General features: G+C 39.8%; 1 protein-coding gene across 1 annotated transcript in view; it reads right to left on the minus strand.

Moving 5' to 3' along the window:
- The window catches only part of LOC119905919 (serine/threonine-protein kinase mTOR), a 101,920-nt gene that overhangs the window by 75,288 nt on the left and 4,656 nt on the right, over nucleotides 1-21,976 (minus strand). The window contains exons 8-19 of the mRNA XM_038723321.1: nucleotides 20,529-20,738; nucleotides 20,120-20,325; nucleotides 19,543-19,665; nucleotides 19,079-19,162; nucleotides 18,110-18,202; nucleotides 17,521-17,655; nucleotides 14,986-15,115; nucleotides 7,189-7,439; nucleotides 7,004-7,090; nucleotides 5,178-5,345; nucleotides 908-1,020; nucleotides 405-567 (exon numbers count right to left, since the gene is read on the minus strand). Of these exons, the coding sequence (XP_038579249.1) occupies nucleotides 405-567; nucleotides 908-1,020; nucleotides 5,178-5,345; nucleotides 7,004-7,090; nucleotides 7,189-7,439; nucleotides 14,986-15,115; nucleotides 17,521-17,655; nucleotides 18,110-18,202; nucleotides 19,079-19,162; nucleotides 19,543-19,665; nucleotides 20,120-20,325; nucleotides 20,529-20,738 (1,763 nt within the window). The remainder of the gene's footprint in view (nucleotides 1-404; nucleotides 568-907; nucleotides 1,021-5,177; nucleotides 5,346-7,003; nucleotides 7,091-7,188; nucleotides 7,440-14,985; nucleotides 15,116-17,520; nucleotides 17,656-18,109; nucleotides 18,203-19,078; nucleotides 19,163-19,542; nucleotides 19,666-20,119; nucleotides 20,326-20,528; nucleotides 20,739-21,976) is intronic.

Here is a 21,976-nt window from a genome sequence, read left to right on the forward strand (position 1 = left end):
GCTACCTCTTTTCCCTCGCCAGCAGTAGTAATAGCATCCTGTGCTTGCATCTAACCACCATGAGTCTCAGATCAAAAGCTTCCGCTGCACGTTTGCGGCTGCACGTGTGCTGGTGGTTCTGAGGTTAGGCCTTAAAATGATAGGAGGGTTTAGGGATAATGGAGGGAAAAGCTAGGGAAGAGAGGGAGGGGTATATGTGACCTCATCAACTCTCATAAACACCACCACCACCCCCCCGCTGCCAAATGGTCAATGACATAAGCAGTCTAGCAGGAAGTAATATAGACTGGGGAGGTGGGGGTTACCGAAATGCTGTTCATGTGAAGCCAGCAGGAGTGAGGTTGAAATTAGTCTTCTGAATAATAGCTGCATCTAAAGAGAGCCCTGGGGACAGCTATAGCTACCTTCTTGCCAAGCTGGAACACTAGCGAGGACAGGGTGTCCATAGAGGTGGAGCGCAGCTCAGGCGTGCTGTCAAGTGTCCGAACAATCGGGTGGATAATGCGTGAAGCGTAGTCAGTGAAGTCCAAGGACTCAGTCAGCCGGTCCAGTGTCTCCAAGGCAACCCTAAGCCACACAGAGGCAAAACAGATAAACACAAAACACTCAACTTCTCCAAAGGACTTTTTAAAATAGCCTAGAGGCCATGTGAGAAAAGGTTTAAGTGTTTGCATTTTAGATTCTTCAAAGAAATTGCACATTAAAATGTTGTGCCCTGCTCTTCTTTCTTGTATTACAGGGCTGTTATTGTTAAAAATAATTCTGTGGTACTAGTGTATAAAAAAATCTAAATCAGATTTAGGATCAATAAATCCATGGTAGAATCCAGTAAAAATGGATTTTAACTTCTCACTAGATCCCAAACTACCACTACATGGGGACAGGGACGGTCATGTGTCGTACTGACTTGCGGGCCTGCAGGGGCACATCAGGAGCATCAAAAAGTTTGACAATGGGAGGCAACAGCAAATGCAGGTAGTCGTCTAGGTTGGCACCAAACAGCTGGATGGCGTTGAGCAGCTGCAAAAGAGAGCACACACTGCTCAGTCCCACATACCACAACACTTAAAACGAGCAGTTCATTTTAATGAGCTTGTTATGGCTAAATGCTGTTTTTCAGGAATCCTTAAAGAAAAGCCGGACGGTGTTTTATTTCATTTTATTTTATTTCTGCATTGCTATGAGTGAATGAATGAGTGAATGTCTTATCTGTATGTCACTTCACAGCAGCACACATGCACAGCACCATGAAATACAGTACAGCTACAAATATGGCATATTTCAAGTAAAAAACTGAAATACAATCTGGTGGGCCATCACATACTATAAGATGTATGTAATATGTAACCTTGAGGTCCCTGGTTGTATATTAAAGTGTTTTTTTAAAACATTCTTTACCATCTACCATTTAGGTTAATTGTATTAAATCAATGGTTTCATTGTTATAGAGAACAGACATGTCTTGCCTTGTTTCAGTTTGTGGTAGGTCAACACCTAACTTGAATGTCTCACAGGTGCTTTGACGCTGTCGTGACCCATGACACAACAGTTCATAAACGTATCACTATGGCCAGGCCCACTTCCAGCCAGTGGTCCACAACACATCTTAAATAAAAATCTAACATTAGTTGTGTGTTTTGAGAAAGGTTTCTGTAGTTTGGTCTAATAGTCACATACTGTTATGCGGAGCATGTGTCTATGCGTATACATGGATAGCTTGTTGGCTTAAGGATGACGCATGTTGCAGCCAACAAACCCACCTCAGCCCCCTCCATGCGCCATGATCACTTCTGCTCTTTCCCCACACCTCCACCCCTCCGGTCTAAATTGCGCATGACGAGACAGCAGGAAGCCGAGGTGGAGGTGTAAAAGTGTACATGTGTGTTTTGAGGGGTGCTACTTGAAATGATGGAAGTTTTCTTTTCTTCTCCTTTAGACCAGAGGGAAACCCGATTCCCAGTTCCCCAATCCTGTGCTAAAGATTAGTCCCCAGACCCAAGCTTGAGTTAAAGATTATCCAGACTGTGGGCTGCTGGGTTATCTAATACTTCAGACTCTGAGACAAAACAGCACCAGAGGAGTGAGCACTAGATAACCATGCTTCTTATGATTCTGTCTTTGTGGTCTGTGCCCAATGCCAAACCATGATTTGATGGTTTGAGTGAAAAGCCCGACAACTACTGGCAGCAGCTGCTGAAACAGGAGAGTGTGTTAGCTACAAGTTTATGCTGAACTATTGCATTACAAGTAAATGTCTTAGACCCGAATGGTTATGATGGATATCAATGGAGACCATGAACAGAAAACAGCACCCCAATAAGTCAACTGTGGGCTGAGCTCCTGTGAAGTATGGAATGACGGAAGTATATTTTAAACACACATGCAAAATTAAGTGATCTACTCAAATCCGACATATGATCTCTTCAAACTAGTTAGTAAGGTTTCTCCACTAGATTTATAACACACAACATGTCACTTTTTTCCCCCATTAATCAGCACAGCTGTCAAATGTCTAAGAGAGCAGAGTGGCCGACCTAAACAAACAAATGTGTTATATAACACATTTTTCTGTGTCATGCAATCCTGGGACATGCATATTACGGTTTCACTGCCATTATTAATCACAGGCACTAAACTTTAACGCTCCTCTATACAACTACCTTATATTTTTGTATGAAGATATAAAGCACATCTTTTGTGTTTAGTTTTGGATATTTTATTAGGGACTCAACATAACCCATCTGCAGATAACAACTACAAGCACATCTGAATGTGTCAGTAATGTTCTCTTTCCTATACATCTTTCTCTTGCATAGAGATTGTCCTGCTTGGAGTCAGACCGAAATCAGACAGCTGAAATTTACTTGTGTGGTGAAGCCAAAAGCGGGGAAATAGGAAATAGTGTGGGTCAGGTTGTAAACATAAACTGCTGAAGCAAGCATGACTAGCATGCTAACAACAACAGTACACAAATATGTTACATATATAGTGTTTTATTAAACATTTTACCTTCATTAACCTCTGCCACTGTCCTGCACTCACTGCAGCCAAACAGTACCCCCCCCCTTCTCTGCTGCTTGTATGTGCCTTTCAGTTACAAAATAAGAATATAAAGAAGCAATATTTCCTGACTGAGAAGTCAATCCAAGCCCATCTCTCAAACTGGCTGAACATTGGGGAGTCTCAAAATTTTGTGTTGAAGTTCAATTAGATTGAAATCCATACAGAAATGAATAGGAAGTGAATTTCTGTCTGAACTCACCATTAAGCTGAAATATTTCTTGTTACATTGGTATTTAAAAAGGTACCCTGATGACTTTTCTTGTAAACAAACAAAAAGTAGTTTTATATTGCCAGTCGGCGTTTGAGAACGCTGCTCTACGCACCTCTACATGTGTGACAGACTGCTCTCTTGTACAGCAACTGCAAAGCCAGAGTACGTTTGTTGAAATGTAAGGAAATAAAGTAGCTTTTTAGTATTTTTAGTCAACTTTTTCCCCACATTTTCAATTACGAAAGTTCAAACACACAACTACAGAACATAACAGTTGATTTACACACCTACATCTGAGAACTGCCACTTCGAATACAAGCAAAAAATTTAAATTAGGGATCAAAGCAAATAAAATCAGGCTTATAAAAGTAAAAACGGGGAATTAATTTTTAAATACAAAATACTAAAATAAGAGGAGATCGACATTTGTGTAAATAATGTTTTGCCTGAAGAATCAAAGTGTTTACAAGTATATCAGCATTTGATGTTCTCAGTCTCAAACATAGCCTAACCATGACATGCTTAAGTAACAACAAATATTGTTGGGATTGTTGGAATGAACATTTATTTAACATCAACTATACTGCAACTAGACCCCTTGAGAAATTTAAATGCAAACAAGAGCTTATGTTATATTTGATTTGATTTTAAACAACCTGATTTTTGTTAACTGTGTAAATGAACAAATTATCTTTTTAATGTTTTTTTTTTTTTTATAAAATATGCTTTAACGTGATCACTGTTGCTTTCTTCAAGCAAACAAGTATTACTAAAACTCCTAAAATGCATTACTTGTAAAAAAATAAATATAAAAAAAAAAAAAAAGTGTTGTGTGCATGTGTGTGCATGTAATCAGGATGGTGCCACCTCCGCCTCATTCTGAGTCAGGAAAAACCCTGTATAATCCACCAGATTTGCAAACAGTAAAGAAGAAACAAATCGGGATAACACAGTGACAGTCTCAGAGCATTATCAAATGTATTAAGGCAGGACTAAATAATTGCCATCCATGTCAACTGGAAAGCAAGAGTTGGAAATGAGGTTTAAGCTAAGGCCACCAGTTAAATTATGTAAATGGAAACACTAAGAAATTGACTGCGACAAAATGGAAAATGTTGGGTTTGCACTAGGGCTTGGAACATGGCACAATACACAGGGAGTGCATCATTAAAAAGTATACACACTGAGTTCTCTCTGATGATACTGCCCATGCACCAGGTCACAGCAGGCAGCTTTTATTGCAGGCAGCTTTTAAAATGACTCAATTTCTTTTTTATTTCAGCAATTTGTCTGCACTTTGCTGAGTAAGCATTCATGGTATTAACCTGTTTTGAAGCAATATTCTGTATTTGTTAAGGCTCTGCTGAGGCTTCTGAAAGCACGTTTTTTAAAGCTGTTCCAGCTCTGTGACCACAATTTAAATTGCAGACTTACTGGATTCATTTCTGAACCCTGTCAATTTGTCAAATTTATACTTTCAGTTCATTTTTCCACCTGCAATTACTAAATTTCAACACAAGTTGTTATTATAATTTAATGTCATCTGTAAAACTTTCATGTGTCATACTTGGATCAACCTGTCATTTTTTATAAACATTATAAATTGCAGGTACATTCACAAGTCACATTTCGACATATAACTGAAAATGTTGACATGACAACAACATTTTGTTTATCATCTTATACACCATAAAAACAACACAAAAATATTTTACTGCTAAACAAACATTTAGCAGGAGTGACAACAGCTTTTGTTCAGCAGCTCTCTCTTTAGCAAGCTTAAACAGCCTTTGGTGCACACTCCGATCACAGATTGACATCCACTACTTTAGCCAGGTGTATGCCTTTAATGACACAGTAGGACTTTTGATGTTGTCATCCAACTGTATCACGTTGCACTCACCTTGATGGTAACCCCGCGCCCAGTGCTGTTGTCATGCATGAAGACACGCAACATGTGTGGTATAAGCTGAGGCAGGTAGAGCTTGAACTCTCCTCCCAGTGCCACCACAATCTGCTCGATCAGAAGGATGATTGTGTTCTGCATGGGGTTGTTTGGTGTCCAGTACTCCTACAGAACAGAACATAATATGTCGGCATAAAATTAGTAAATCATCAAATGGATTATTTGTTCAAAACCTGATTAACTAAGGAATACTGTCCTCGCTTTCTATAACACACAAGCAAATCACATTCTGCTACTGTACAGCTATAAAAAGGACTGCAAATGTTTACACTGCCAAACTGCCAATTCACCATAATACTTACCTGATGAAAACAATTACTTTACCACCTTACTGAACAGTTAACTAATGTTAGCAGGTCAGACTATGCAGAGAATCCTCTGGTCGAAATTCTCCTAAAATGTAGATTGTGATCAAAAAAATACACAAAACTAATAATACCTAAGCTAACATACAGAAGTGACTGTTGAAGTAAGTAAGTTATACGTTTGTCCTAAATAAGAGTGACCTAAATCAATGTCCAATTTCTGAATATAAATTTTTACAATATTAAAAGAGTACATCCAAAGCACTTAGTACAAAGCATTACCTCATCCACCATGCTCTCACATAGCGCTGAGGGTTTGTGTGGGTCTGAGGAATAGGGTCAGAATATGTTTCCACCAATAAGCTGAGTGTGATTGTGAAAAAGACGTCTGGATAGATTTCCCTCTGGAAAAACAAAGCTGTCACATGCAAGAGGCAGAGCTGGAGCGCCATGATAGTAGATGGCAAAGCATGGGGACAATTTCCTGTCAACAGGGACTGACATCACGTCTCTGTGTGGCTTATGACACATTTTGGAAAATCTAGGCACAGTCACTGTGTACATTAAGAGATAATAGCAATTGGAGTTAAGGTGGAAGAGTTGAAGTCACGCAATAAGTCAATGGGCTTCAGCTGTGAGATCTGGCAGAGGTGTTTTGTCAGTGACCAGAGGTCTCAAGCAGCCCCCAACTTCCTGCTTTCCCTGCCTGTGGCAGCTGACTAGAGAGCGTGTACATCCTGAATGGTTATTCCAGCCCCCTCATCTGGATGCGAGAGCTGAGCTGAAACAAAAATGAATAGATTCTTTGTTTCACTTGCCATTTATTAACTCAGAGAGACTTGAGGCACAGTGGTCCAGTTCTCTCAATTACTTTCTCCACGAGGAGTTGCCGTCATTGCAACAGCATCGGTAATACTGTTACCAAGATTCCGATACAGGACAGTTATATGATATTTTGTGCCTTGCTATATGATTATGTGCTAGACAAGTTTGGTTGTGCAAGTGCAAAGGCTATGGGTTTAGCAGTTGTTCCACATCATGTGATAAGTAAGGGTGAATGTCAGGACTTCTCACCAGTTTTCTGTTAGGAATGAACTGGACAACGTGAAAGGAAACATCAATCAGAGCTGTACTGCTGTTAGAAAGTGTAATTCTAAATAATGACACAAATGGAAAAGGCAGAGTAAAAAGAATATTATCCAAATACAAATAATATGATTTTCTCATTTTCCCCAGTCCCACTGTATTTTATCTTGTTAGTTAAGTACCACACTACATATGATGTATACTGCTGTTTGACATGGGGCCAGACTTCATCCAGGCACCCTGAACACATTAGGAGTAATGAGGAAAGTTGAGCACAACTGAGCACAGGAAAATAAGAGGGGCTGGATGATCCGTGATTGAGATCGGACTGGAGTTTGGGGGGGGGGGGGGGGGGGTTATACAGTTACTTACTCTTATGAGGGTGAATATGTCATCCATGTAGGGGCGGATGTGGATCTTCACAAAGCAGACCACCATTCCCATCTGCTGAAAGAGGAACTGGGGAACAAAAACAGCAGAGAAAGGAAAAACAGTAAGAGACTTGGTTTAGAATAATATTATCAACCAGAGTTAAACAGATAACTGTAGAAACCTACCTCTCGTATACTGGCATCACAGACCCGGATGACGTTGAGGAATGTGGGCATGACCTGGGGCAGAAATTGGACACACTTGAGGCCCAGAGACTTAAAGATAAAGGTGACAGCCTGGACCACCATAGTATGGTGGTTGGACAGTGAAGGGTCTCTCAGGATGCGCATCAGAGTGACGATTGCCACGGCCGGGTAAAACTCATCCAGGGGAAGGTTACCCATGTTCACTAGCATCTCGCTGGTGCTGTAGTCAGCTGTAAGGAAGAGAAAATAGAGGGATTCACTTTGATTTTTGCAACAAATTAATTATTTATGGGGATAATTCACAATAAATGTATTGCAAGAGTAACTTATTAAAATACTATTTAATAGGGACAAGTCACAATGTATACATTGCTGCGTGCAGGTATTATGAATTATCCCTTATCAAACAGATGATTACTTGATAGTCTCATACGCTGCTGAACACACAGTATAAGTGGGTCTGGTGAGGCTACTCTCATGTGAGCAACGCTCCTCCTTGTTTACACTGGACTTTTTAAAAACTCTGCCCACACAGCCAGGGAATTTAAGACCAGTTTGCATCCTGCATCTGCCGATGTGGTTTCACTTCTGACAGTTTGTTGAAGCTAAGCTCTTTCTAGCGCATGTGTGTGGAGGAGATGCTGAGAGCTAGGCCCCGCCCTCTGTGATACGCCAACGCACAGATGACAGAAACAACGCCTGTACACCAAAATATAACAGTAGTGTTTCTGTTCGTTTGGCTTAATTGTTAAGTGCTGGGGTCAAAAACGCTTATATAGATTTTTATAAATTGCATCAACATTTTTGCAAATTCCATGATATTCTGCATTTTACAGTTAATTGCTGAGAGCTGAAAAATGCTGATTTTCCTCAACCATATAATTGGATGGTCTCAGTATTCCCCAAGCCATTGTACTCTGGTCAGATTTTTTAATGATGCATTCAGGTGATCCTTGTCAACTCGTAAAGCTGTGAAATTACGTATGTCCAAGTCATTTACACCAGGTGTTTGTGTTGAAATGGTAAATACATCACATTAACTGGATCAACGACCCAGCCACTGCCCAGTGGAAGTCATTGTTACTTTAAACGTCGCATTTCCTACTTTGTCCATCATCTGAGGGAATTTTTCTGGTGGTAAATTGACAAGGACTGCTCAACTTCCTTGACTAGAAGTCCAATCTGTATTTTTCCCCACCATATACATTTGAGTCATAGATGGAATATCTGCATTTCGTTTGATGGAAGTCCGCAGTGTTTCTCAATTTACAGTCTACCGTTATACCTGTATCAAAGCCAACTGGTTAGATTTTTGGTAGTGGGGAAAAACTCATATTTTGGATCGCAAATTGTGCCTTTAACTTACTACATGAAGCTAGTCAACAACAATAAGCCTTTTCTTTAGTCAGATAGTAAAATAATAAGGGCTGTGGTCTTGTGGGAGATCATACTCATATTTTGGGATTGTCCAAAATAATTAAACTATTGGAAAGACATACAAAGTGAAATTGATAAATGTTTGAGTATTAAGATCCCACTGGATCCATCCTCTATTATTTTGGAAATTTTTGAGAATAAAATCAGGACTAATTGTCACTTTCGTCTTCTAAAAATCCTGCTTGTACTTGCTAAGAAAATGATTACGGTCTCCTGGTTGAGGCCGCAGCCCCCCACAGTCTCTCAATGGAAGAATAAGGTGAAGGAAGTGTACTATATGGAACAAATTACAGCAAGACTGCAGATGAAAACTGACCTATTTATGGATAAGTGGTCCCCTATTCAAATGTATATTTCATGATATTTATGTTAAATATACATGTCTTGTCTGTACTGTGATGGTTATACTGGCTATATTTATCTACTCTTTTTACTCTATGGACGAAACAAAGGCTTTTGGTGAGTGCTAGGCATAGGGCTGTATCCAAGTACGTTGTATTGTCCATGATACCGCATTTGTATGTTGAGATTTGCACTGTTTGATTAAAAAAAAAAAAAAAGATAGTAAAAGAATGCTTCCAACTCGAGTCTTAAGTATAAAAGATGTCCATATAAACTACATCTGGCTTTTCCAAATGTGATCATCCCATCACACGTATTGGGGCTTATTTTACAACTATAAATCCAATTCCATCTTCATCAGCCCACCTCTTTATGACTATGTAGGACAGAAGCCTATGCCGTCATGACACTCAAAAACCATTGGGCAGGCAATAATTCTCCAGTGTGTAAGTTTGAATATATCAGCTGTGATTTATGGCATGACAGACACCCACTTGTCATCTAAATCAACACCTCCTTCTTCACATTAAATACAGCTGAAAGTTCTTCTGGTGCTGGTTGTAAAGTTTGACAACAATAACAGACTGATGGAAGAGGAGAGCTGATATTGTTGGCTTGTTGCTGCTGGCCTCTTGTCAAATTAGGATTTTTTTTAAAATAAAATTAAGCTTGAATGCAGCTGTGTTCACACGGTTATATGAGTTTCAGTCAGCTACATGCCAGACTACAAATTCAATTACACTAAGCACAGCAAAACATGAACAATACAAATAAGGTAACTAAGAAACACATGATCAAACATGTTTGTTTAATTTCCAGACGAAGGCTCCCACACAAATGTAGCCCTTTGCTTTTCATTTAAACAGAACCATTTGTGACCTGAACACATTTACCCTAAAATTTAGGATATTCAAATGATTGCTATCATTTGTAATAAGCTATTTCAGAATCCCCTTCAAGTCCAGAAGAATCTGAGGAGCCACATGAGGGTTTAAGCAGTCAATCCCAGAATTATAGAGCACAATTTTTTGTATTTTTTAACATAACACAAGCAACAGTGGTGGTCTTTTTAACATTTACAATGCATATTTCTTTTTTAAATAAGTAGTTTTATTAATGTTTTTGTTACAGGCAATGCAAATGGGGTCAGTCTGTCCATTTATGTATGCAGAGAGCTATTGAGTTTTACGAGGCATACAGACGTCTGGTATTCAGCATTTCATGGGCCTTCTGCAGGAGTACAGTTTCAGTTGCTCCAGCTGTCTCCCTTAAGACTCTTGACTGTAGACATAACAGATTGGCACAGAGCTTGCAAGCTAAAGACTGTAGCTTTGCTGTTGGGTCTTTTATAATTCCAGCCATCACCAAGTCTAGATTAATGACAATGACAGATGGTTACACATCTGTATCTTTACAGCCCACAAACATGCATCCGTGTAGCAATAGTAGTTTAGTAATTCAGGCTTCAGCTGTGTATGGATAAAACAAAACTGTTTCCTAGCCATAATAAACAGGTGTAAATACAACAACTTACTAAGAAGGAATACGGACCATTTCAGCAGTTTTATGACCCTGACGTTCTGTAGTGACGTGAATGTTCTTGTCTGGATGTGTGCGGATGAAGGCCTAGCCAATGACCTCCCAAAATAGCAAAATACATGCAGTCAAATATTGCTACTGCTCCAGACACTGACCCTTCAAATCTTCTAAACAGATATACAACCTCCAATTCTGGTCATAGTCCATTTAGTTGGAGATCAAACTGGTAATACTATTACCGTACTGTTCAGAGTCACATTCTGAGAGACGTTGCTGGATCAGTGGAGACCTGCATTCTCCATACATAATGCACATGACGAAAGACAGATGAGAATTTGTCATTGTTAGGGATTTTCAAGATCTCCAGAGGATGCCTGCCTTTAAGAGACAGCATGACCTTTAGTCTTCGTCAAAATTTTCCATCCATAGGAAGGAATGTCAAAACTCGATATCTCAGTGTATCACCTCAAGGGTGGCAATTTTTTGGCACCCCATTACGATTATGAGTGCTTCAATGCGATTGTAAAATGGACAGGGTAAGGATGTATTTTTCCTCACTGTGTGACTTGGTACTTTTAAAGCAAAGTATTTGTAACAATCCAAACAAGTAGGTAGAAATGAAATGCAGATATTTAATGTAATTTCATATTAACGTAACACTGCATAGCATTATTACAGCATGCTAGTTTTATTTCTGATGCTGCTGTTATTAGTATAGAGTCAGAGTCAGATGGGGTTGAACTACACACTTTACAATGCTCCAGCCAAACCACGTTCACTCCTTGATATATCTGTCCAGCTTCCAGACCGCAGTCTGTTTGTCATTTTCCAGCAGTTGGAAATGACAGACTTTAATTAATGGACACACTGTGAGCTACACTGTACATGTACAGCCAGACTGAAACCTAGCGCTCACGTTTTCCTCTGCTCCGCTGCTTTCACCGTCACCTACTGCCGCCTGTCACGTAGCTGTCTTTTGAAGAATGAGCAGAGGACGCTAGCTAAGTGCTACTGTGCTGCACAGTGCGCATTGATTTTACTGATCATGTGAAAGTTTAGTAGCAGCAGTCATTCATTCAACAGTTGCTAGTCTGTGCCGAACAGGGAGAACCGCACAGATAGTCCAGAGCTGCACTCTAGACCTCTAGACAATCAATTATTTTCCACACCCCCTACATGCTATTACAAAAAGTAAAATCATGGCCCCCAGCCAGGTATATATTCTATAGCGGTGTTCAGTGTCAAAGTACTTTGTCCATATCACCGAGCCCTAATCCTGATGTTTTATGGACTTTCCAGGTCTATTCTCATGATAAACACAACAGTTTTTAAGGCTCTAAAAAAAAGCAAAATCATCAGTAAGTTACTCATATTGTGGGAAGTAAAGAACAATGCAGCCTCATGACTTAAGGCTAACCATTTTTATGGTTACCCTTGCTTCCATTAAGATCCACAACAACCTTCCTTTTGATTATTAATCTAGTGTGTGAAAGTCAGAGCAGCCACTTGTAACTAATGGAGAGGATTCTGCGTGTGCATTCATGTTTAAACATGCAACCGTGTATCACACCTGCACAAATGGTTTAATATCTCACTTTGACTTTCCATTATGAAATAACACACTGTGTACATGTATGCATGTATGTGTACCTGTATATCACATCCACCTCCAACATGCACATAATAACACTATTAAGAATAATAGTAATAATAATTCACTCCTGCATCCTTTGCACTCTGCTCATTGCACTATTTTCTCAATCTGTCTATTGATTTTGTTTATAGTGTGTTCTCTATACTGTAGCCTGTGTTTGATTTTATTATTATATTGTAAGTAAGCAATGTACAACCCAGAGTCAAATTCCTTGTATGTGTACACACACCTGGCAAATAAAGCAGAATTTGATTTTGTTCTATGAATACCTAGGAAATAGGTTTCATTTTATGCCAGATTCAGATAAATTTTTCCCCAAATTCTGTGTTTTCCGGTTTAAATTTTTTTGGAATTGTGTGTTTTACAATTTAAGCACATTTTGTCACATGTGCAGCTCTCCTCCTTGTTTATAAAGCTTGACCGGACATTTTGATTTTTCAAACAGATTATGTGACTCAATCCACACAGCCACGAAGTCTACAACGAGTTTGCGTTTTTGTATCTGCCGATGTTGTTGCACTTTTGTTGACGTGAGCTTGCTATCGCCATCTATGATATGACGGCGTGTCTGTGTGTGTGTGTGTAGGACCAGGGAGCCGACATGCCGTCACAGGGAGGAAAGGAGCAGCACCACTTAGACCACCAGAACAACGCTGCACAACTAAAAATCTAATTAATTGAACTTTTGAGGCACTGAGCGAGAAGCAGGACGCCCCCCCTAAAACAATGGTAGGGGAAACACTGAATACTGAAGCATGCCCAGTGTCCCAGTTACACTACTGAAAATGCCTGAAGTCACAGCCTACGGGACTTCACTCAATGGAGGCGAAATTGACGGCTTTTATAACAGTTTTCTCTCCCCTAACCCAGTATCGCGATTTACGGAATTATTACACACAGCGGCAGCAAAATATTTCCACACTATGATGGTTAAACTTTGCAATAAATGGTCTGTATGGATCACAGATCAACTACGATCCGTTACACCAATGAACAGCTGCTAAATCAAAAGTATAATCTATGACCCTCTGTCCTATTCACATCAGCCTTTGCCTCACTAAATTATTCATTAATATGACAAAAATGGAATCCAATCCAAAAATCCAATTTTTAGCTGCCATTTTATCAGTCCAAATGTTGAACTGAAAAGAACTGATGAAGAAAATTATGACCAGCTGCAAATGCCTTGTTTTACGTCCCAGTTGCCTTTTCTGAATTACATTTACATACATCTTCTAAAATACAAACTGCTATTTCAAAGTTTTGTGACCTTTAAAACTGGTGTTGTTAGCTCACAGTCCATAAGTGTGTTGCTGTCTATACGGCCAGCTGCTACATTTGTGCACTTTCTGGTTGGATCTGATAACACCAACGTCTTCTATATACAAACTCGTTATAATACTATCCATCAGGATCACACAGACACAGGTCCCCAATAGATAGACCCACACGGTGAAATTTAAAAAGGTTCATGGTGATATATGCTGGCAGCACAAGATATTTGGGCTGATTTTGGGTCAGATTCACCCCTCCCGGCAATCTCGGGGGTGTTCCCAAGCCGAGGCTGGTCGCAACAGACTATCGGCCCAAATGATCCCGTAGACACACTCGCTGTCATATCCAAGATATGCAAGAGCTTATCACTTCAACAAACTCTCGGAAGTGCAACCAAGCTCATAATCCGTAAAAAAATTAAAAAGGTACGTTTGGTCAAGCTTTGTAAACAAGGATGCGCGCTGCCTAACTGAGAGTGGCCTCTGTCAGACCCACTCACTTTCACTGTGTGTTCAGCAGCTTATGGAGGCTGTCAGGTAATAACTTGTTTAGTAGGGGACAATACATGTATTGCTACAATATTGTCATTGTGAATTGTCCCCTTGTATAATAGCCTGTTTTAACATCCTACTGTTGCGATACATTTATTGTTAATTGTTCACATAAAATAATTGCACATCCATTTGAATATGTAATATTTTCATGATACGTCAAATAACTTTTTAATTGATTCAATTTGTTTCTTATTGAATTGTCGAAATTTTATTCACCAACACATGATTACACACTCTTTCTGATGACAAAAAAGGTGCTTAAATTGTAAAACACAGAATTCGGAAAAAAATTTAACGGAAAACACAGAATCTGGCAAAAAATTTAAACAGGTTTCATATGGCCCTAAACATGGTCTCATCGCCCAATATGTGAATGTAGCATAACTGTAGTAAGCTCCATCAGGTAGTAACTTTAGTGGTAAAAACGTCAAAGAGGAACTAAGGTGACAAACAGGCAAAAATGAATGTGCCACGTCTATGACGACATCACGACATGCCCGCTCCATGACACTAGTAGTTTCTGCCCCCCCCCCCCCGAAAAAAATCCTAGGGGAAATACTGCTCCATGTTAGTTTATATCTGAAGTCACGTTTGATCACACAAGTTTTTGTGAGATCCCTAGAACCACCAATCTGAAATAATTTAGTATAAACACCACATATGACCTTGACTGAATGGTCTGGTGTGTAGGTTCTTAAGTTAAAAAAAATAGGTTAAATCTGTGGTGTCGGAGGTATGCAACATTTTTAAAATCGGTTAGGATTTGAAAATCTGTGTGCAACAGCCATAAGAGACTTTCTAGTTGTTGCACTGAAAATATAATATTTGCTGTAACTTTGAAGAAAACACATAAATTTATGCTAATATAAATTTAAGCTAACCCACAGTCTGACTCTTGGTGAAAAAGTACAATACCAAAGATGTTCCCAAAACATTAGTAATAATAATGATAAGTTAAAGTGATCACAGGCCTACCTGAGTCCTGACTAGACTTTGACTCAGAGAGACTGACAGCAGAGGCGTCTCGTGACTGGTCAATCATTCCGATGTTCACCTTGTGCTTGTAGGGGTCCAGAGCTCCAAGAAGGCCCAGTACACGGATAGCCTGTTGGAGACGCACAACACACACACACACACACACACACACACACACACACACACACAGTTAGCAATCTTCCACTAAATAATGTTTGCCTTCCACTGGAACACATGTCTACTAGTACATAAATCTTAATCAAGACTTTTGGATTTACCTTTGATTTGACTATACAGGTAAATATATCATGGTCTAAGCTTTCAAAAAAGCCATTTTTCAAAACAGTTACCAAGTGTTATCACCTCTTTATATTACAGAAGCTCTATTGAAGTAGCATATTTAGCCACTTCTTGGCAAAGTGAGGACAATTTGGAACCATAATGAAAATGTGCATCAACAACAGAAATGTTGAGTATATTGCATGAGTAGTTTGAGAAGCCTCTATGGATGTTAAGATACTTTTTGCTGGGACTTCCCCACTGGACTAGGTGGTAAGTTCTGTAAATCCAAGCTGGCCACAGATGCTATTCTCTGTAAAGGAGTTAAGCAGAGCAATCTTTCAGGCCTATAGGTGGAGAGTATTTGATACTCAGAAGGTAGATTATTAAGGGTGCTCCAATCGAGCGGCTGCTGATCGGCAGATAATCATTTTAAATAGTTTGACCGTTGGTCTCTCTAAAGGCCGAACAGAACAGCCAATCAGATGATGCAATACTTGTAAGACAATTTTTCTACATGCAGCTCAAATGGCTTCACTACATTCAGCAGTTCTACCAGGTGTCTGAAAAACACAATACATTTGTAATTTGCAACATATGTGCCAAGGAAACCCCACAAGGTGGAAACTTCCAAAAACCTTTCAACACCACCAACCACAGACATTTGAAGGTTAGTCATGTAAAGGAATATTAACAGTTTTCAAAGCTACTTAGCCCTAAAGGTATTTTCAGACGTGGAGCAAAACTCCGCCTGCGTACTCTCTTGGATCGCATTGCGCTGCCATGGGAACCGACAGGCAGACAAGTGCTCTGCGAGTAAATGCCAGGCGCTCTGCGGGTAGTAGCTATGGCAACAGCTTCTGTGTGATCCTCAATCCCTGCCGGTACAACTGTGTTTCTTTTATAGGCTATAAAAAAAAAATTTTAAACTATATGTTGTGGAAATGATTGAAAATTCTATAACTAAATAATATAACTACTAACTTTCAAACTAGTTCAGTTAGCAAGTTTGCAAGTGAGTTAAGGTTTGTTGAATAGCCTACTCCAGAGTTTATCATTGACTCATGGTGCAAAAGTAGTCATGTTAGCGCAGCTGTGGGTCAACTGCGGTTCTTGACATCCCAAGTGATGTGAACTTACTACGGGCCTGGGCTTGTTAAGCCCTGAGAAGTCAGATAAAGTGACAAAGAGATAGAAACAGAAATTGAAGTTTTTTTCTTGCTGTGCACTTTATTGCCTGTGCTCCTTTATCTCCTAAATATTTTGGCTGTAGTCTTTTTTGTTGCATTTTTTATAGTCTAAAGTTGAAGCAAATTTATAAAGACTGTTTGTTCTGTTTTTGGAATTTATTCCACAGGTAAGCTGTAAGCTGTTCTCTACAACGAAACATAGGCTGCTATGGTTTAAGTTGAGTCTCTAAGAGTGTCGGGAGTAGAATATGTTGTACACGTAATAAATTAAACTGTTTTCAATTTGTGATACTTTATCATTAGTTAATTTTACTACTTAATATACATTGTTGTTAAGAATAGTTAAACAAATATATAATGCAACATGATAAATAGAAGGCTTCAAATAGACTCAGTGATCGATATTTGCGATACTGCCTCTAGCAATCCCAAAAATCCTTATTAGACTCCCTTTATGAATTATTGGTAGGATATTCCTTCAATAACAAAATGTAACACACAAAAGTTAATTAGATTTCTTTTAAGTTAAAGATTCTCAACCCAAAATCTTAAATTTTGGTACCAAACACTCAACTTAACTGCTTGCATTAAAAGGTTTGTAGTTTGTTCCTTTGAGGAGCGTGGATACTATGGCACAGAATAAATAATCGAGCTAAACTAGGTGCACAAATGCCAGTGGATAATTAGCCATTCAAATTTATTTGATAGTGTTTCCAAGGGCTAAAGTTACCAGAGGCATGTCAATGTACCACACACCATACACAGTGACAATGTACTCTCTGAGACCCATGTAATATAACAGGTAAAGGAAGAAAAAAGTATCACTTCTCACATCACAGCCCAAGGCTTAAGAAAAAGTACAGCTAGGGATATTTGTATTTATTCATGTGAATTCACCAGTCCAAGTATCTAAACATACCTTCATTTGTTAAGTTTACCTTAACAGGTAGGGGTTCTGGCCTCATAATGAGTCACTGAATGAGCGAGTTGGGTTCATGTTGCTGCTAAGAAACCTGTGGGAAAAATGAAGGGTTAGGAGAGTCAAGATGGAGGAACCCCTGCATACCTCTCTCCTGATGCCCTGGTTTTGTTCTGTCTTGAGGAAGTTGAGCAGCACCTCCAGAAGGGAGGGGTACTTGCGGTAGGGTTCCACCACATAACCTGTACTAGCCACCTGCTGGCCCAGAGTCCACAGCGCCACCTGGTGGAAAGACATAGGAAGTTTCTCTTTAAACAATGTCACAAAGCATATTGTTCGTTATGCTTTTTTCCCCATCATTAACCAACCATCCTTGTAAAAAAATGTACCTATTAACACACAAGTTACTTTATTTTCATTTTGATGTTAATGCTGTTTTTCTGCACCTGCCATCAATTCAAACTACTTCTCAGTCTCTTACTGATAAGTGTTTAGTACTTCATACGTTTGAATGAGCCTGACTGTGTTAGTTCCTGGCACACAATCCTAAAAGAAGCACAGTGCTCTGAAAATGCTTTCGGAAAGTAAATCTATAATTGTGTTTACTGAAGTAAAAGTGCATTTACTGTACTAAATGAATACATATTCTTCAGAACTTGGAGTAGTGCAGAGAGAGAGCAGAGAATGAGAAAAAAAATTGAACCAGATAAAGAACATATTCATTTTATAGACATACCTGTCGCTTGGCCAAGGAGGATGAGTCCTGCAGCATGTCCATGATGATTGGAAAAAGCTCGTCCATCCACTTCCTCATCTCCAAGCCACTCACCTGAAAGGGTAGGCACAGGAGAAACAATAAAAAACGGAGGAAATCTCAATTGTTCCAATTTCCTGTCACTTACATCTTCTAAAATCTAACAGGATTAAATAAAATACTTTTTTTTATTAAAATGGCTAGTTATCCCATAAGAGTTTCAATCTGACATCTTAAATCATAGCCCTTATGTGTTGAATTGTGATATTGCTTAAGCTTTTGTTAAATAATTTTGATGACAAGCCTTGTTTGTGAAAATTTGTGCCGTCTATGTGTTGTTTTCAGTCCATTTATCTGTGTAGGGTCGTTAGGGGGATGCTTTGCTGCAACATTTTTTGATGCTACCACTACGAGTTGCCAAAATCAGATATTTTCTAATTCTACACACAGGGGCTTTAAGCTTGTATTCATTTGTATTGTTAACCAAGCATGCAAGTTGACATGGCATTTAATGGTTCTCGTCTGTATTTCCTACATTTTCTTGTGGCTTCCTGTGCTGGTTCCTGGGCAGCTGGGCTTCTGCCTCTTCCTGTACTGACTCAAACACGAACACTTGGTCTACCTGTGCATCTCCTGCACTCTGTCTGAAATGCAGCGTTTGCCTGCCTTTAACTGTGCTTTCCTGACTCCTCTGTGGGGACCATCCAACCACCTGGACAGGGTGGAGCAAAGCACAGATCCATGGGTGGGGCTCTACCGTGTACTTTCCCCCTCAGAGAAGGACAATCTCAGATTGCTTGCATTAAAGCCGTTAAATTAACAGACTGAAAAAATAGAATAATGTGCACAGGGCAAACAATTCTCACATTTATAAGGGTTCCATTGAGCAGCTGCTAGAGAATTAATGATACATAGGCTAATACTGTCCTAAGACATGAAATCAAGCCTTACCTGAGCCAACTCGCCAATGGTAGCAAGGACACTAATGACCACTCCAGGGTTGGGGTCTGGGTCTTTCAGCTTGAGGATGAGAGCCTGAAAAAGTAGAAGATAACAGGGTCACTTAACCCATTGAACACCAGTGTTCCACATAATTTAAAGATAATGAAAAGATTCTTTGAGGAGATTCAGGAAATGAGATTGTAATGGACTATTAGACCGCCGCCGATTTGGCATTGGACTCATTGTTGGACTCAAGATGGACAGTTGAATAAAGAAGCATCAAAATCATTGCAGCAGAACCTTCTTCTTTGTCAAAACCTGGCACCTACATTACCCACAATGCAATTCAACCATCAGCAGTTCGGTCGTGGTGTGTTACGCTAGTAGTAGTCTAATGTAGCCTCGAGCTGACTCAAGTGATAACCTGGTTTACACTCACACGCCTACACAATGGAGAGCTAGCAGAGTTGTACCTTAAGGATGGGCTCCATATATGGCCGTATGAGGCGGGGGGCGTTGGAGACTAGGTGACCAAGCATACGAGCACTCTGCTCTTTGTTCCTGCCGACACCACTGTGCTCCAGCTCTGTTAAGATCTGCAAGAAAATTCAAAACAGAGTCAACTATAATGCCCCCACTCTTTCCTATCTGGAATAAAATTAAATGAGGTTAAATCATAGTGTACATATATATTTGGTGTTATGGGAATAGGGTCTTAAGAAAAAGGTTTAAAAACTATTAGGTCTTATAAAGGAATTCTTTGAATACTTGTATGCTGTGTATGGCTGTGCATAATAGCAAGGCATTTGCTGCCCTCTAAAGGCATCACATTGAAACAACAGACAACAAGTGATCTTTTCTTAGATTTGTCTCATCGTAAAACTCCAAATATTATATTTTCATTTAACATCCTCTCTATTTACAGGAATATTACAGGAATATCCCAATTGGAAACCATGTTAACTGGGTAAAAAAAATCCATATAGAACATTCAACCCAATAAATTATTAAACTACTCATAGTGTGCCATCTGTTGTGTGGCTCTCCTACCTGGATGAGCATCTTGCGTAGGAAGGGCATGACAAACGCAGGGTTCATGCTGCTGAGGCGTCCGATGGTACAGATGGCCAGCTCTCGGATCTCAAACACCTCATCATTCAGTGCAACAAACAGCGCCTGCAAGTTCTCAGCCTGGGCGAGATGAGCGTCAAAACGCTCATCAAGAGATGCCAGCACACAGTAGCGAATGTCTGGATCTGCAGAGGAACAAGGACAGGAAAAAGTAGGACTCTCATTACTGTCATCATAATGGGCTATTACAGCTGTTAACAGGCGTTTATCCCCCACGCCCCAAATGCAACATGTCTTACAATCAAATGCTAATTCTTTTTTTTTATAATAATAAACACACATGGCACTACTACATTCCCTCCCCCTTTTTTATTCTTTCATGTGTTACCTGGGTCAGTGATGCCAACAACTAGCAGCTTGCTGAGCACATCTGCAACAACCTGCACAGCGGTCTGGCTGACAACATGGCCACTGATCAGATGGATGGAGGGAGTAAGGAGACGTGAGCAGGTCCGAGCTGCCTCCATCCGGATTTCCTTGTGTTCACTGTTCAGGAAGTGATCCGCACAGTGGCGCACAAACTGGGTGAGGGAGTGTCCTGGTGAAAGAACAAATAAATAATTTGAATAATCCCTGAACTGGGAAATTAGCCATTACAGTTATTTTTCAGATAGCTGTAGGGCAGATTAGAGCTGTAATACAGATAATCACAAAGCATGTTAGGTGTATTTTTCATCCTGTATTTGCGTCTCTGCTTTTGTGAACACACCATTAGCTTGAGGAATCTTTACTCTTTATCCAAACTGCACCGTTTGGCTTATTTCAACAGTTTGGGATTTCAAAACTGAACTCTGAAGACTTCTGGTTGTTCTGCAATGCGAGCTGGTCAAGAACTTCTATTTAGAAGAACTAGAAATATTCTATTACTTGTAACTAGGCCTGATCAGTTTTGCATAATTTGTTTTTGCACTGAAAGGCAAACCTACGCTACCCACTACAAGCGAGCCGAGGTTCCGGCTGTGTCAAGGTTTTGTTCCGTCCTTCCACTGGAAGCATTTCAGGAGCAGAGCAACAGCCTGCCCCACGTTATTGGCTTGTTATTTATTTATCTGTACTTTTTGTGCTTCTACCAGGCCTACCGGCAACGATGATTGATTGATTTGGTAATTAGTGCTTGATTTTTGTGTTTTTACCATGGTTAAGCATGGTTAAGCAGGGTACATCTTTCAATGTTTATTTAAACATTTAAATATGTAGCCTACATGAACATTATGCTTTTTAAATTGTGTTTATTGTTGTTATACCATCGGGAGTCTAAACAGGGTGTTTTATTTTGGAAATTGAATAGAAATTGGAGAGGATTCTCTATGCTGTTCTGTGCCCGACTTCCTGCCCGGTTCGATCTGCTCTGTGCAGCTTGACACGGCCTCCGTGAAAAATAGACTCACCGCGTATTCTCCGAGGAGAGGGTGGCTGCGATTAGCTCCGGCAGATGTGCCAGAAGCCTTGTGGATGTCCGGTGTAAGAATTTGAGAAGTAACCATAACTTTTTCTCTACCGACCGAACTAAATTTAAAGGTCACTGGAGTCCGTTCATGTTTTTCATTCACTGGATTTTCTTCAGAAAACTAGCTATAAGACGAAGCTAGCTCAGAATTCTTAGTATGGATATCATGGTAGAGGCTGCAAAGACGAGTCCGGAGGAAACAAAGAAGAGAAAAAAAAAGAGTGACCAAGTAAAAGACAAGAGTAAATATAGGACTGGCTTTTTCTCGTTGGTTTGAGCTACAAGAGCTGAAAGAATGCAAGACAGATAAGGAGCTGGCCTTCTTGCTG

This window comes from Micropterus salmoides, unplaced genomic scaffold (genome assembly GCF_014851395.1).
Source record: "Micropterus salmoides isolate LMB-PRFRI ecotype aquatic unplaced genomic scaffold, ASM1485139v1 Ms_hic_scaffold_16, whole genome shotgun sequence".
NCBI classification, from domain to species: Eukaryota; Metazoa; Chordata; class Actinopteri; order Centrarchiformes; family Centrarchidae; genus Micropterus; species Micropterus salmoides.